The sequence below is a fragment of the Vitis riparia genome, chromosome 4, assembly GCF_004353265.1.
Source record: "Vitis riparia cultivar Riparia Gloire de Montpellier isolate 1030 chromosome 4, EGFV_Vit.rip_1.0, whole genome shotgun sequence".
NCBI lineage: Eukaryota > Viridiplantae > Streptophyta > Magnoliopsida > Vitales > Vitaceae > Vitis > Vitis riparia.
In genome coordinates, this window is record NC_048434.1 from 9523908 (window position 1) to 9537035 (window position 13128).

General features: G+C 32.1%; 1 protein-coding gene across 1 annotated transcript; it reads right to left on the minus strand.

Moving 5' to 3' along the window:
• Positions 1-348: 348 nt before the first annotated feature.
• On the minus strand, positions 349-2505 carry LOC117912111 (probable WRKY transcription factor 17). Its single transcript, XM_034826576.1, has 3 exons — positions 1682-2505; positions 1088-1213; positions 349-989 (listed from the first exon to the last, which is right to left on the minus strand). The coding sequence occupies exons 1-3, from the start codon at positions 2392-2394 to the stop codon at positions 812-814; spliced, it is 1017 nt and encodes a 338-aa protein (XP_034682467.1). The 5' UTR covers positions 2395-2505; the 3' UTR covers positions 349-811.
• Between the last annotated feature and the right edge of the window lie 10623 nt (positions 2506-13128).

Genomic DNA, 13128 nt, shown 5'->3' on the forward strand with positions numbered 1-13128 from the left:
ACTTCAACTGATCTTGATAGGTTCTCTTCTTCATAGCTTGTTTCTACTAGTTTTATTCCACTGTTCGGATGTGGATTCTACAAATCTCGGATTTTAAATTGGGATCATTCATTTGGGTTACCTTCACTTGAACCATAATTCTCAATTGTCAATTTCCATCAAAACCAAGTTAACCAACTCATCAAAGGGCTGGCAACCTAATACGTTGGTTATTTTGGGCTTTGGCCCAATTGAAGCATGCATTTGCTTGGCCATGACTAAAATTCACAGGCGTCAATCCTAATTTTCCTTTTTACTCGCCTTAAGGCACCGTCAATCACATCACATGAGGCGAATAATGGGAATATATTTAAAAATAAAGGTGAAAAAATATTTGAGGAGTCAATCCAAACCCGCTGATTCCAGAGGCATATGGTCAAAATGATACAATGAATGTTTGGGCAAGGTGGTCTAACGTCCCTATCACGGACTTGACAAATAAAACCCCACAGTAGCTAAGTACTTAATGGGACAACGGAAGGTGAACTGCTCGGAGTTGACCTGTAATACGCAAGTGGCCATGGTTTTCCCAGTTGCGTAGCAGCCTTACCCACTACCAAGATTCCCTTTTCTTATTAAGAATCAAAAGTCGCAGATGAAGACGAATCTCAAGTCGTCCATTTAATTAAATTTAATTTAATCTAATTCAACAAAGGGGACCACTTCTTCACTCAACACTGCTTTCCCCATTATGCCCTCCCTTCCCTTCTTAATTTACAGATCCAACCCATTCCCACCGCTCCCCACGTTAATCTACTAGAGTCCTTTTTTTTTAAGTTGACTCGAACACCAAGCCCACTCCTCCGTGGGGTATCATCTCCTGCATCGCGACCTGTGAGTGAGAGTGCTCCCCCTCGTACGTCACGATCAGCATCGCTGGATCATCTGAGGCCCGCTCCACGTGTTTCCTAGCGGGACACCCTCTCATGCTACTGCACTTGTAATAACCACTGCAAAGGCAACATTCAAACATATTATCAGATGGGGTCTTCATATGGGCGCCTCACAGAAATTCAACGGTTGCAGATGTGAGGGAGCACAGTATTACCGTGGGTATGGTGAGCCCTTGATTGGCTTCTGGCCGTACTTTCTCCACGAGTACTCGTCCGCAGGAATATCGGCGATTTTCGAACTGATTGCCGGCACTCTAATAGTTTTCTTCACCCGAGATCTCCTGAAATGAAAATAAATTTTTTATTATTATGACCATCATGAGCCATGGATGTTCAATGTCAATCGCACAAGAATATGGGATTGTCGGCCGGGTGCGTTCGGAGATTCGTCCACCGGACGAAAGTGACAGGGGAACAAAAGTCCACCATGCAGGCGCACGTCAGCCTCAGACCGAGTTACCGACTAAATTTTAGAACTTCAAACTCAGTTTTTGACTCGGTGCTTTGACTAGGTAAGACGCCCAGTAGGTAACTCGATTTCCGTCCGAGTCAAAAGAAAACTCGACAGATTTTACACCGAGTGGTGGCTTCGTGTCACGATTTTCCACGTTTTTGTCCCTTTATTTATTTATTATTTTTTCTCCCTATCGATAACAATAGGTTAGGTTCACAAAACAAACATCTGGTTCAACAACTGAAAAGATGCTAAAATTTGCTAATATGCACCGCAGGTGAAGAGCAACCCATACCTTCTTTTAGAGCAATGGCAACGGCCGGAGCTGGAGTACTTTCCGGAGATATCATCGGAATGATCATGCTCGTGGCATCTCTTCCGGCAAGAAGATGAGAGAGGAGGTTTACCGGCAGAAACAGCCGGCGCTGGAGCTAGAAACAGAGATGACCCCTGCTTTCCGTTAGAAACACTGCCGTCTCCGGTGATCGACGACATAAATGACGAATTTGTCGCGGACGACATAGGCTGCGATAAGCCGAAGCTCTCTTTGCTGAACTGACTCGTAGAAACCACATCGCTACTCACAGGGTTGGAGCTCACAAGATTAGGCTTAGTGAAGTCAAGCGTCAAACTCTGCCGCTGAACAAAACTCGCCGGAGGCGGCGCCGCCGGAGGAACGGGAAGTGAAGTGACAGGAGCAGGAGTAAGGGCATGAGTCTGAGGAGCCACAGAGGAGGTAGAAGACGAGGGAGAATCAGAAGAAGAAACCGGCCCGCGGCGGAAGCGGGCGTGGCCGGTACGGTTCAAGATGGAAATGACCTTCTTGAACTTGGAAACGGTGTAATCTGTGATTTCCCTGCAATCGAGCTGATTCATGTTGTGGTTTTGATTGGTCTGATGAGACAGCATGCGGATCAGATGCTCCATGCTCTTCAATCCAGCCGAAGCCGCATCTTGAATCGCGATCTGCTCATCCATTTTGGAAAACCCTAGAAGCTCAACCGCCATTGGAGACGACTACCAGACAAAGGAAGATGTCTCTCTCCTAAAAGCTTAGGCGACCATCAAAGGCTTGAAGGGATAGAAGTTGGAGAGGCGTGTAGCGAAGTAAGAGGAAGAGACGGGAGGGGGAGGGGTTATAATGGAGGGAGGAGGTGACAGGTGACCGGATGAGCAAGTTTGGGTCAAAACCCCTTTTTTAATCTGACGGCTAAGGGAGGTTTGAAGATTTCTATGGAAGGTGAGTGGTGGGGCCCACCTAAATAAAAGAAAAAAAGAATACAAAGCCTAAAGGGTTCGTACTGTGTTAGCAGCACACGTTGTTTGAATTTTGGGGGAGGGAAGGCGAAATTTTTGCCTGTTGACGACACATTCAGACTTCATTTCTGAAATTCAAAGCCTTTCAAATTAAAGGTGCGTTTGGTTAGACGCCAAATGGATCAAGATTCCGGTAGCTCACGTATCTAAGACTTTTGGCGTCTTAACCACTCCGAGTCGTTGGTTTGAACGGCTGAAAAATATAAATTTTTTATTTTATGTAAATATTTCCAAGTATTAAATCGATTATCTATGGATGGTCAAAATACATAATACGAAAGTCGTGAGAATTTTTAATACGAGGTAAACATAGCCATCACATGCCTGTCAATTACCGTGCCCATCACTCTCCTCACCATCTTAGAACTATAGTTTGACTGTTAAATTTCCAAACACGTGCATGTCTTAGACACGTGTCCTTAACATATTTCCTAATTCGACTATATAATATGCTAATATCCTATGATAAATCTTCCCTGATACATTGAATCAAACTCATTTTACTAAAATAATTATTTGACCACGGCCTCATTAGTCTGATTAAATTTTTTGCCTCGTTTTAGAACTTTCCCTTGTATATAACGAAACAATCTTTTTCATGTCGTATGTCCAATGTCCATTGATTTAATATGTAACTGAAAGATATTTTTCAAAATGAAACCTAATTCATTACGAGATTATCCTTTGATAAAAGAGAAATTCCCGATATATTGGGACGAAACAAAGCTGACTTAAAGTGGTGATCACGTGGAGGTAATGATGTTTTTAATCTGAAAATTGTTGACCGCCTTTTTCCAGAAACCGGGTGCAGGCGGTACCTGATTCCTGGGCCGTCCGATCACATCGGGGTAATCCAACGGTGGGACTCCTCCAAAGAGAGTTGACTACGACTTCAATATTCGTTGGGAAGGTCCATGTGGTAGGACCCGTAGCATGTCGCCACGTGGCATCCTTTTTTAATGAGTCATGAAAATTAGCTGGTGCCTATTAATTAGGTGTGGTTTCCGTGACCAACGAGAGTCAACGCTTTACGAATAACGTGTGGAGTTGACCCGAAGTCACACCTTCCGGAGCTGATCGACCCGGTGGGCACCCGGGTCGACTGAATGGGTCTAATTAATTAATGTCCTTTAAATGATTTTTTTTAAAATTAAAATTAAAATTAATTGTAATTAGGTTTTTGCAGGTGGGTGGGGTGGGTTGGGTTTGGAATTTTTTAATTTGCAATGCAATGTTGTCTCACAAGTGGGTCTTCTCGACCTAATTTGAAATCAACTTGTGGATTAAGTTAAAGCAAATGCTTTTAATTATCCAAATTATAATATTTTAAAAATAAAATATAAAAAAAATTGTTTAAAATCATGTATAAATAGTCTAATTCATTCAACTCAATCAATTATTTCTTTTGTAATTAAAATATATATATATATATTTGAAAAAAGTTTATCCCATTAAACATTGGGCACAGCAAAGAATGGAAAAAATTTGAGTAGAAACTCCAACTTGGTTTATAGAACTGAAATTCAAGCTACATGCCTCATTCTACAGCATGTGTTTCCACCTAATTTTCCACGTTATAAATATTTTTAATTGTATACTAAAAAAATTAAAAATAAAAAAATAAAAAAATCAATGAAGTCAAGCAATGGTGGCCATTTGTACTAAACAAGAAGCCTGCTTTTCATAGCCTTCTTATTGAAAATGATAAGAAGTTACTGAGTCCTTAGTGGGTTTCAATTTCCCACTTAAAAATGGGTTGTATGGATTGATATTTGGCATTTTTTAATATTTGTATAGAGTGCATTAGGGTCCATATCTTAATGATTTGGTTCCTGAATCAATATAATGCAAGATGATAAATATTGAACAGGTTGAAATTGGGCAAAAAGGCAAAATTATAAAGGGACAGCACAATCCCTTTAGAGATTGCTTTGCATTCAATAAGAACTTTCATTGTGAAGGTGGAGTCTCATAATTTATGATAATGGGTCCATATGAATGCTTATTATAATTGGGATTTGAGAAGCATTCTCTCTCTCTCTCTCTCTCTCTACTCAATTGCAAATTCCTTTAGTCTTGTGTGATGGTAGAGGCATGATTATCCATGACACTATCAAATTATGGGGCAACACTTTGATTATTAGTTAATTAAATAAAAATAATTTTATTTGGATCGAATTTAAGAGGGCATTTGATAAAATTTAATATTTATTATTTAAGGACTTAAGTTAATCTGAAGTTAAATTGTTTTTAAAATTTATTTTCTTTTATTTTAACTAATAATTATATTTTCACTAATCTTAAACAATAAATTTATTTGTTAAATATTCATATCTAAATATTATAGATATAAGACAATCATAAAATATTATTATGAAAAATTAGTTATGGATGTAGAATTATAATTCTAAAATATACTTTCACTAGTGTGGTTAAAATAAGGCAAAAAAAAAATGAGATTAAAAATAAGTTAATTATTTTGACTTATTACTTAAAGTTAAAAATGACTTTAAAGTGTAATATTAAGTTATTTTATCAAATATACTTAATCCATTTAATAACTTAAATTAAATTATTAAGTCATAAATTGATTTACCAAACACCTTATAAGAATTATTCTAATTTCAAAACTAAAATAAAAATTAAGATTCAATTACGATACCCAAAAGGCATCCATCGAAAAATGAGATCAATCACATCGTGTCACCTATGCATATAGGATGTCAAAGGTGAAGAGCTCAACTTGACATTGGGGTTGTGAAGTAGTTATAATTAAAAAAAAAAAAAAGTATTTTAATATTCCTTATAATAATATTATTATAAAGTTGGTTGAATATTTGAAATCACGTAATCATATATTATAAGGTGTAACCACCGAAGAATAATTGAACATTGAAATTTAAATATTCTTGTACAATCTTTTCTTCAGCTTTTTAATTGTGCTCTTGGGTCAACTCTTTTAAGCCCTACTTTATTAAAAATAAAATAAATAGATTGATTCCATCCCAAATCCCATATTCAAAGAATTAGATTCTTGTAAATCTCTTGAAAAAGGTGGAAAATAAATAAGTCCACAATGTGTGGGTGGACAATGGATCCAAACCCACACTTTAAATTCAATACTAAGATACCATATTTGCCCTTGCCCAAAAATGGCATATCACTATAAAAATAGAAACACTAGAGGGTCAAAATTGTCTTTCACCAAAATTCATTATAATAAAAGAAAATAAAAAGTGAAGGTTTTTGCCCCTTCTTGGTTGCAAAGAAAAAAAAATAATGAGAAAAAAAATATTTAAAATTTATAAATTATTTTTATATTTTTTTAAAATTTATTTTATTTATTTTTTATAAAAATTAAATAATTAAATTTTTATCTAATCTTAATTATGAATAAAATTTGAGCACTCTAGGATTAATTCAAATTTTAAATTGGCAAAAAGTCAAAATAGTTGATTTAGTGCCATTCAACAACATTCAAAAGGATCTGCCAAGGGATTTGATTCTTCATTCAAAATAACTTAGTCAATAAAAGAAAGAGGGAAAGATTATGGAAGAGTTCTTGTACTTAGACTATTTGCATTATGAGTCCCAATACTTGGTGCAATTTATACTTTGAGTGAGTTGACAAACAAAATAAATAAAGGGATGAGATATGGAGGGATATTAATTTTAATTAGTCAATGTTTTTTTATGTGTCCCACTTTGCCATATATTCCTCAAATTGGTGGATGGACTTTTGACTTTAATTGATTCTTAATGGAAAAGTTTAGAGAAGAATAAAATATAGCATTGGATGCTTGTGCCACAATGTTATAATATTAGTAAGGCAAAAGAGTCTTAAAGTTTTTGAGCCAAGTGGAGATGCATTTTATAATAATATTTATGGTGTGGGTAGTCCATGGCATCTCGTGACTTGTGATGGAGAATACCAACTTTGCTTCTTTCTTTTTTTTTTTTTGGCATTATTTTTTGCTTTTAATTACTTTGTTGTGCTTAAGAAACAATGGATTACAGCTACTACATCTGCAATTAATTAAGGAGAATTTATATATTTTTTTATATGTTTATTTTTTTAATTTATTAAACTCGTGTAGAAATCTAAAAATGATTTTTTTTTATATTATTTATCTACCCATTTGTATTGGGTACCATCTATAGTCACCTTGAATTTTCCCTTGAATTCTTTAAAACATTCCTTAGTTTTTATCTTTCACTATGGGTTTACATGTCACCTTTTGATTGTCCGGGATGATAATTGTTTGTAATAAAAAAATATTCTTCAAAATTATATTATTGCGTTATCAAAAACACGGTCATGTAGCTGTGTTATTGTGAATATGATCGTATGATCGTGTTCTCAAAAACACGATCATTATAAGGTTAACTCGTATTGGTGTTCCAAGACAACTATCTATTGGTTCATTATGGTGTGCGTGCATGTTTGATATTTATAATATATTTAATTAGCTCGCCAATTTAATTATTTAATTATAAGATATTTATAAGGTAGAAGTTAGTGTGGCCATGTTTGACAAAAGAGTATGCGTACCAAAAGAGCTTATTGAAGGCCATCGGCCTAGACAAAGTCAAAAAAGTAGTGGGTAAGCAAAAAGTAACTACCAATGAAGACCAGAATTGGAATTTCAAAAAAGAAAATGTAATGGCCTAATTGATGTTTTTATGCCAACTCCACTCCTCGTAATATATATAGCTGAAAACAGAGTGGAAAACTAGGCTTCAAAATCAAGCCCCCCAAATGATGCTTTTGAAAGGCCATACGTCTTGACCCATTCAAGCCATTAAATACCAATGCCATCTAATGAACTAGAGCTAGGACTAGGAAAACTTAAGGAGGTGAACTGAAAAGTAGAATGTTGAGTTCACTTAAATTGATGAAGACTTTTCATTAAATGGTAAAGGAGATAGCTTAAACTAATAAAGACCCTTGTGATTAGAATGTCCCTAAAGCAATATTTGATTAGTTTTCATAATCCTTCAAAAAGAAAATATGAGGATGAAATTCAAGTATTACTTCGATGTTAGAAGAGAATTTAGCAACACTAATTAAATTTGTCTTAATATTTGACACTTGGAAGATATTTCTCATATGCAAGGATTTAGATCAAAGAAGATGGGATAAAAGAATGGTCAATCCAAAGAATGGGTAAACTAATGCCATTACCAATAACTAATTTCTTTGATCCTTGCTAATCTAACTAGAGATATGTTATTGAGATCTACAATTAGGTGGGTTGGTCATTATTGAATCCAAATACCATGAAGGGTCAGCTACCATCTCAAAGGTAGCAATTAACCTATAAGTTGTTGGGATTGAAGAGAGATTGGTCATTGGTATGTGATGTACCATATTAGAAAAAAAAAAATTCCTATTCTCACTTTTGGGTCTTTGAGTGTTAAGTGTTTGTGCATATTCCCAAAGAATAGAGATCCAAGCTTGATGGTAAGGTAATTCCATACATTTTTGTTGGGTATGGTGATGACAAGTTTGGGTTTAAGTTAGGGAATCGAATTAAAGTAAAGTTGTGAGAAGTAGAGATGCGGTCTTTCAAGAGGATGAAACCTTAAAAGATTTTAATAAATTCAATAGCCCAAAGGCACAAATAATGATTTGATTGAGCTATTACCTACCCCTTCCTCATCATAACAATCTAGAACTAGGGAAATGTAAGTTGATGAGTCAATTGTAGATGAGAGATCGTGATATGGATTGAGTAGAGATGATAGTATAGATTATATGCCTACATAGGAGCCCATTGAGTAGGGAGAGCAACTACCCTTAAGTTAGATGGTTTACTAGAAAGCATCATCCTTTTACCATATATATCCCTCCTTTGGCTACGTGTTGTTATTGATGCGATGGAGCTAGAGAGTTTTCAGGAAGCCAAACATTTGGTTGAGACCATTGCAAAATGAAATGATTTCTTGCATAAAAATAAAACTTATGAGATAGTAAAACTTCTTAAAGATTTGTTTTTTTTTCTTTAAATAAAATAAAACATCATTCACTAGATTTGTGGTTCAACCTTTAGCATCAACCACCCATTTTGCTTGACTCCATCTTCTTCAACCATCTCAAATCTAAAAAGAAGCAAATATTTTCTTTATTTTCTTTCTTATCCATGGTGGAATTAGAAGTATGTTACAAGTTGTTTCCAACCTATAATACCTGCCCTGACAATGATAAATTATTAGAAGTCAAAGCACTCAATTAAGAGTAAAATTTAAGTAAGTGGACTCTTTAAGAAATAATAATAGTATTGATTAATAAATTAAATAATATTAAAAAAAAAAAAAAAAAAAGTCTACGAGTTTCAGAGGGAAATTTAATTGTTTACAATATGAAACTTCATCCTAGAAAGCACATCAAATTCTTAAAAGTGTAATGTTCCTTATATTTGGCATGGTATCACCATATATTGGTGTAATTCCAATAGCTTTGAGATTTACCTCCATGCTTGTTTCTATTTACTTTCGTATTCTTATGTACCAAACACACTTTCAAGTTTACAAAAATTAGATTTTTCAACCAAATTTGGTAATTTGTTGGAACCTGTTGATGTAAGAATGCATATATTCAATAAATTTTTATTTAGTTTTAATTTGAAATTATACTTAAATATTTTGAAATATTTGGTACTATAATTTTAAAGTATGTTTGACAATGAGCGTTAGCATAAAAAGTATTTTTTTTAAAAAAATTAGGTATTTTACAAAATTTAGGAAACACTTTTAAAAATAAAAAATAAAAAATTACTTTTACTACTGAAAATTACTTATAATATTTTCTAGAAAAACATATGATAGATGATTTTTCTATTAATACTTTTAAAGAAAACATTTCCACTAAAAATATTGTAATCATACTTCAAACTCAAAGTGTTTTTAGTGGAAGAGTGAGTTTGACAATAATTCTAAAAAACGTTTCTAATATTTCCAACACTTGAATAATAAAATTTTAAAAATGTTGGAAGCATTTCCTAAAATCACTTCTAGATGGATTCGAAGTGTCTTCTCAAGAAGTGTTTTTTTCAAAAACACTTTCTAAGGTAAAAATGTTTCCTAGACTCGTTTGCCAAACAAAATCTTATTGTAGATCTCATTTGAGATAAGTTTTTAGAAAAAATGCTTTTGTTAATTGCATTTATAAGTTATAGAAAAGTTAGAGTTTGTTTAGTAGTGATTCTAGGAATCGCTTTTAATATTTCTAACACCTGAAACTTTTTATCATTTAAGAAATACTAGAAACGTTATCTAAAATTATTTCCAAATGCACTCTTAGTATTTGAATATAAACTAACAAATATGCTTTTAATTATATTTTTTTTGTAATATCTTACATAACAAAAAGTAAGTTTCCAAAATTTTCATTTTTAAAACTTTATTAAGAGTGTATTTTATAGTAATTCTAAGAAGTGTTTCTAGCATTTGTAATATTTGGAAATTTTCATCCTTCAAGTATTAAAAAAGTTAGAAACACTTCTTTTAATCACTGTCAAATGCATTCAAAAAGTGTATTTGATAGTGATTTTAAGAAGTTTTTTTAGCATTTTTAACACTTTAAAAAAAATTCAAATATTAGAAAGATTATAAATACTTCCTAGAATCATTTCCAAACACACTCTAAAAATGTATTTGACAATGATTATAAGAAGCGTTTTTAACATTTTTTTAAACTTAAAAAAATTTATCTTTTAAGTGTTAGAAGAGTTAAAAATTCTTCCGATAATCATTACCAAATAGGCTTTTAATGTTCTATAATGTTGGAAAATCACTTGTAGTGTTTTCCTTGATAGGTGGTTATTTTTAAAACACTTAAAAAAACATTTTAATTAAAAACACTACAAATAAAAATACTACTTCATCTCCCTCAAAATCTTCTCCAAATCCTTCCAATTCTCTTCTTTCCCAAACATCAATTTTCAACATTCCCATTATATTAGGAAAGACTTTGTCATTCCTATCAAATCCCTTGAAAACTTCGACTTTCGTTAGATTTAAAACCCCTCTTCACAAAAAAATTTATTGATTTTGAGTTTATTTTTTATTTTTCTTTTTTTTTCCTTCCACTTTTTCTCTCTATTTTCTTTTCCCAATATTTTTCCTCAAATTTTTTGGAAACCAAATATAACCTCAAAATAATTTTCTCATATTTAGTTTTGCTATGAAAAATATGAAAAAAAAAAAACCCAAATATAATTAAAATTATTAAAAAATTTATACATTTTTCAATTATTTAATCTCTATATAAAAGAGTCAAATAAGTGAAAAAAAATTTTGAATAGTGTATAAAAATAATTTATTAACTTTAAATCTAATTTTTACTTTCCTTATATTTTTACTCTTTATTTTATTTCTCTTACATTTTTCTTCAAACTTTCTAAGAAACAAACGTTACCTTAAGGTTTTTTTTCCTCCTACCTTTCCTCTCAATTTTCTTTCCCTAACATTTTCTTTCAAATTTTCCAAGAATCAAATACAACCTTATGTCTTATTCTTGCTTTCAAAAATTATAATATAGGTAGTTTGATTGTCTACCAAACAAGCAAGCTATTGGAAGAAAATTATTTTTCTTTAACACCGAACAAGCAAGTTTCCTTTTGACTTCTTATTCATGACAAGTAATCTACTTAGTAGAATACAAGATCAAGGATTTCTTGAAGGATTTGATTCTTCTTTAAAACTAATTTAAGTCAAAAACACGAGCGTTGAATCAAGTTGTTGATTCTAACATTTGCATTATTAATCCTTATATTTCTTATATTTGCACATGCATCACCCTATACTTGGAATAAATAAGGAGATTGACTTTTTTTTAATAGTCCCTTAAATGATAAAGAGTAGAATGAAAAAAATGGGTCATTAGGGATGATGAGAGTTATTTGAATTATATTATTAATACAATTTTATTATTTATTATTTATTATTTTAACTGATGGACTTTTATCCTTAAGACTCTTTATAGAGACCCAAATCTCAAGGTGCTAGTCATCTCATAACAATCAACATTAGGTAAATTTCAGGTATTATTAGTGGTAGAATTCGAACGAACCATATGTCACTTACTGGAATCATACTTCTTAGTATTCGTCTTGACCAAATGGACTACTTTGATCAATAAAAAACCTTAATACAATTTTTATTCTTACACTGACATGCATTTTGTTTTTAATATGAGATCAATTTGGGGATGTTTGTATCAAAAAATCAAGATAATCTTCACTTGTCTATAAAGATAATCTCAAAATGAAAATCATTTCGAGTTTTAAGAAAATGAAAATTCCTAAACTTTTGGAAATGCTCATAGACGACAAGAAGGTTCACATTCTATATTTTTTTCAAGGGATTTAATTTATATTAAAGAGATTAATGTCTCGGGATAATTTTTTTTTAAGTTGAAGCTAAAATTGCAATTTTAAAAAATAGTACTAATGTTATAAAATTTTTATTAAATAATATGATTTTTTTTTCGATATAATCCAAAATAGAGCTTCTATAATGAGCTATTAAGTTCTTTTTTCCTTTTCTAACTTACAAGTCATTTGAATGGCCTTAATTAACAGATATAAAAGTTCTTAATAAGCTCGGAACAGACTTTTTAACTTTTTAAAAATTAATGTAAATATATTGATATCTTTCCAAATGAACATCATTATAATATATTCCTTTTTTCCCTCACTCCATAAGGTAGTAAAATGGAACACATTTTTTTAAACATGGGAAGTCATTACAAACAGAGACAAACTACATTGAAGTATAAAAAATTGTGAAAAGAAAAATTGCATTTACTCCCCAACAAGAAAAGTTGATGAATTCTCAGTTAAGGAAATGCATGTGAGTTGACATTTAAACTACCAACAACAATAGTTAATGCTACTACAAAACATTCTAGAGGATTCAGCCAAGGATTTGATTCTCCATCACAAGCAACATGGTCCTAGGAAACCATTTAATCACATCCTTTCACAAAGTTTGTGGCTCCTCATATTTTATGTGGCATTAGTCCAGGTTGGACCTAATTTTATATGTATATGCAATCAAATAATTGATATAGGTGTAATTGTCCCCTTGACCAATCAAAATAATCATAGAAGTTAACTCAAATTTTGGGTAGCAAAGAATTCATAATGTATTGCCAAAAAAATATATATGTATCAATTTTTCTTAATCAATATATATTGTTAGAAAAACTTTTATTCGATGGATAACCCCCTCCTCTGATGGAAAGAGGACAGAATAAGAAATGTAAATTGTGAAAAATGAGTTAGATTGAGACCTCTCGTTAAATCAAATTTTGATATTATGTTGAGATTTCGATTTTTTTAAAAGCTTAAACTTATAAGATTTTGGTTAAATTTATATATCATGCTTCTTAACAAATGAAGCAATATGTTATTATCTTAA

What these genes read in the sequence shown, in the direction of transcription:
- LOC117912111 (XM_034826576.1), bottom strand. Translation starts at nt 2,394, where the DNA reads ATGGCGGTTGAGCTTCTAGGGTTTTCCAAAATGGATGAGCAGATCGCG. An exon ending in TGCCATTGCTCTAAAAGAAG is followed by an intron (nt 1,214 to 1,681) that starts GTATGGGTTGCT and finishes TTTTCATTTCAG; the next exon opens with GAGATCTCGGGTGAAGAAAA. An exon ending in AAGGGCTCACCATACCCACG is followed by an intron (nt 990 to 1,087) that starts GTAATACTGTGC and finishes TTGCCTTTGCAG; the next exon opens with TGGTTATTACAAGTGCAGTA.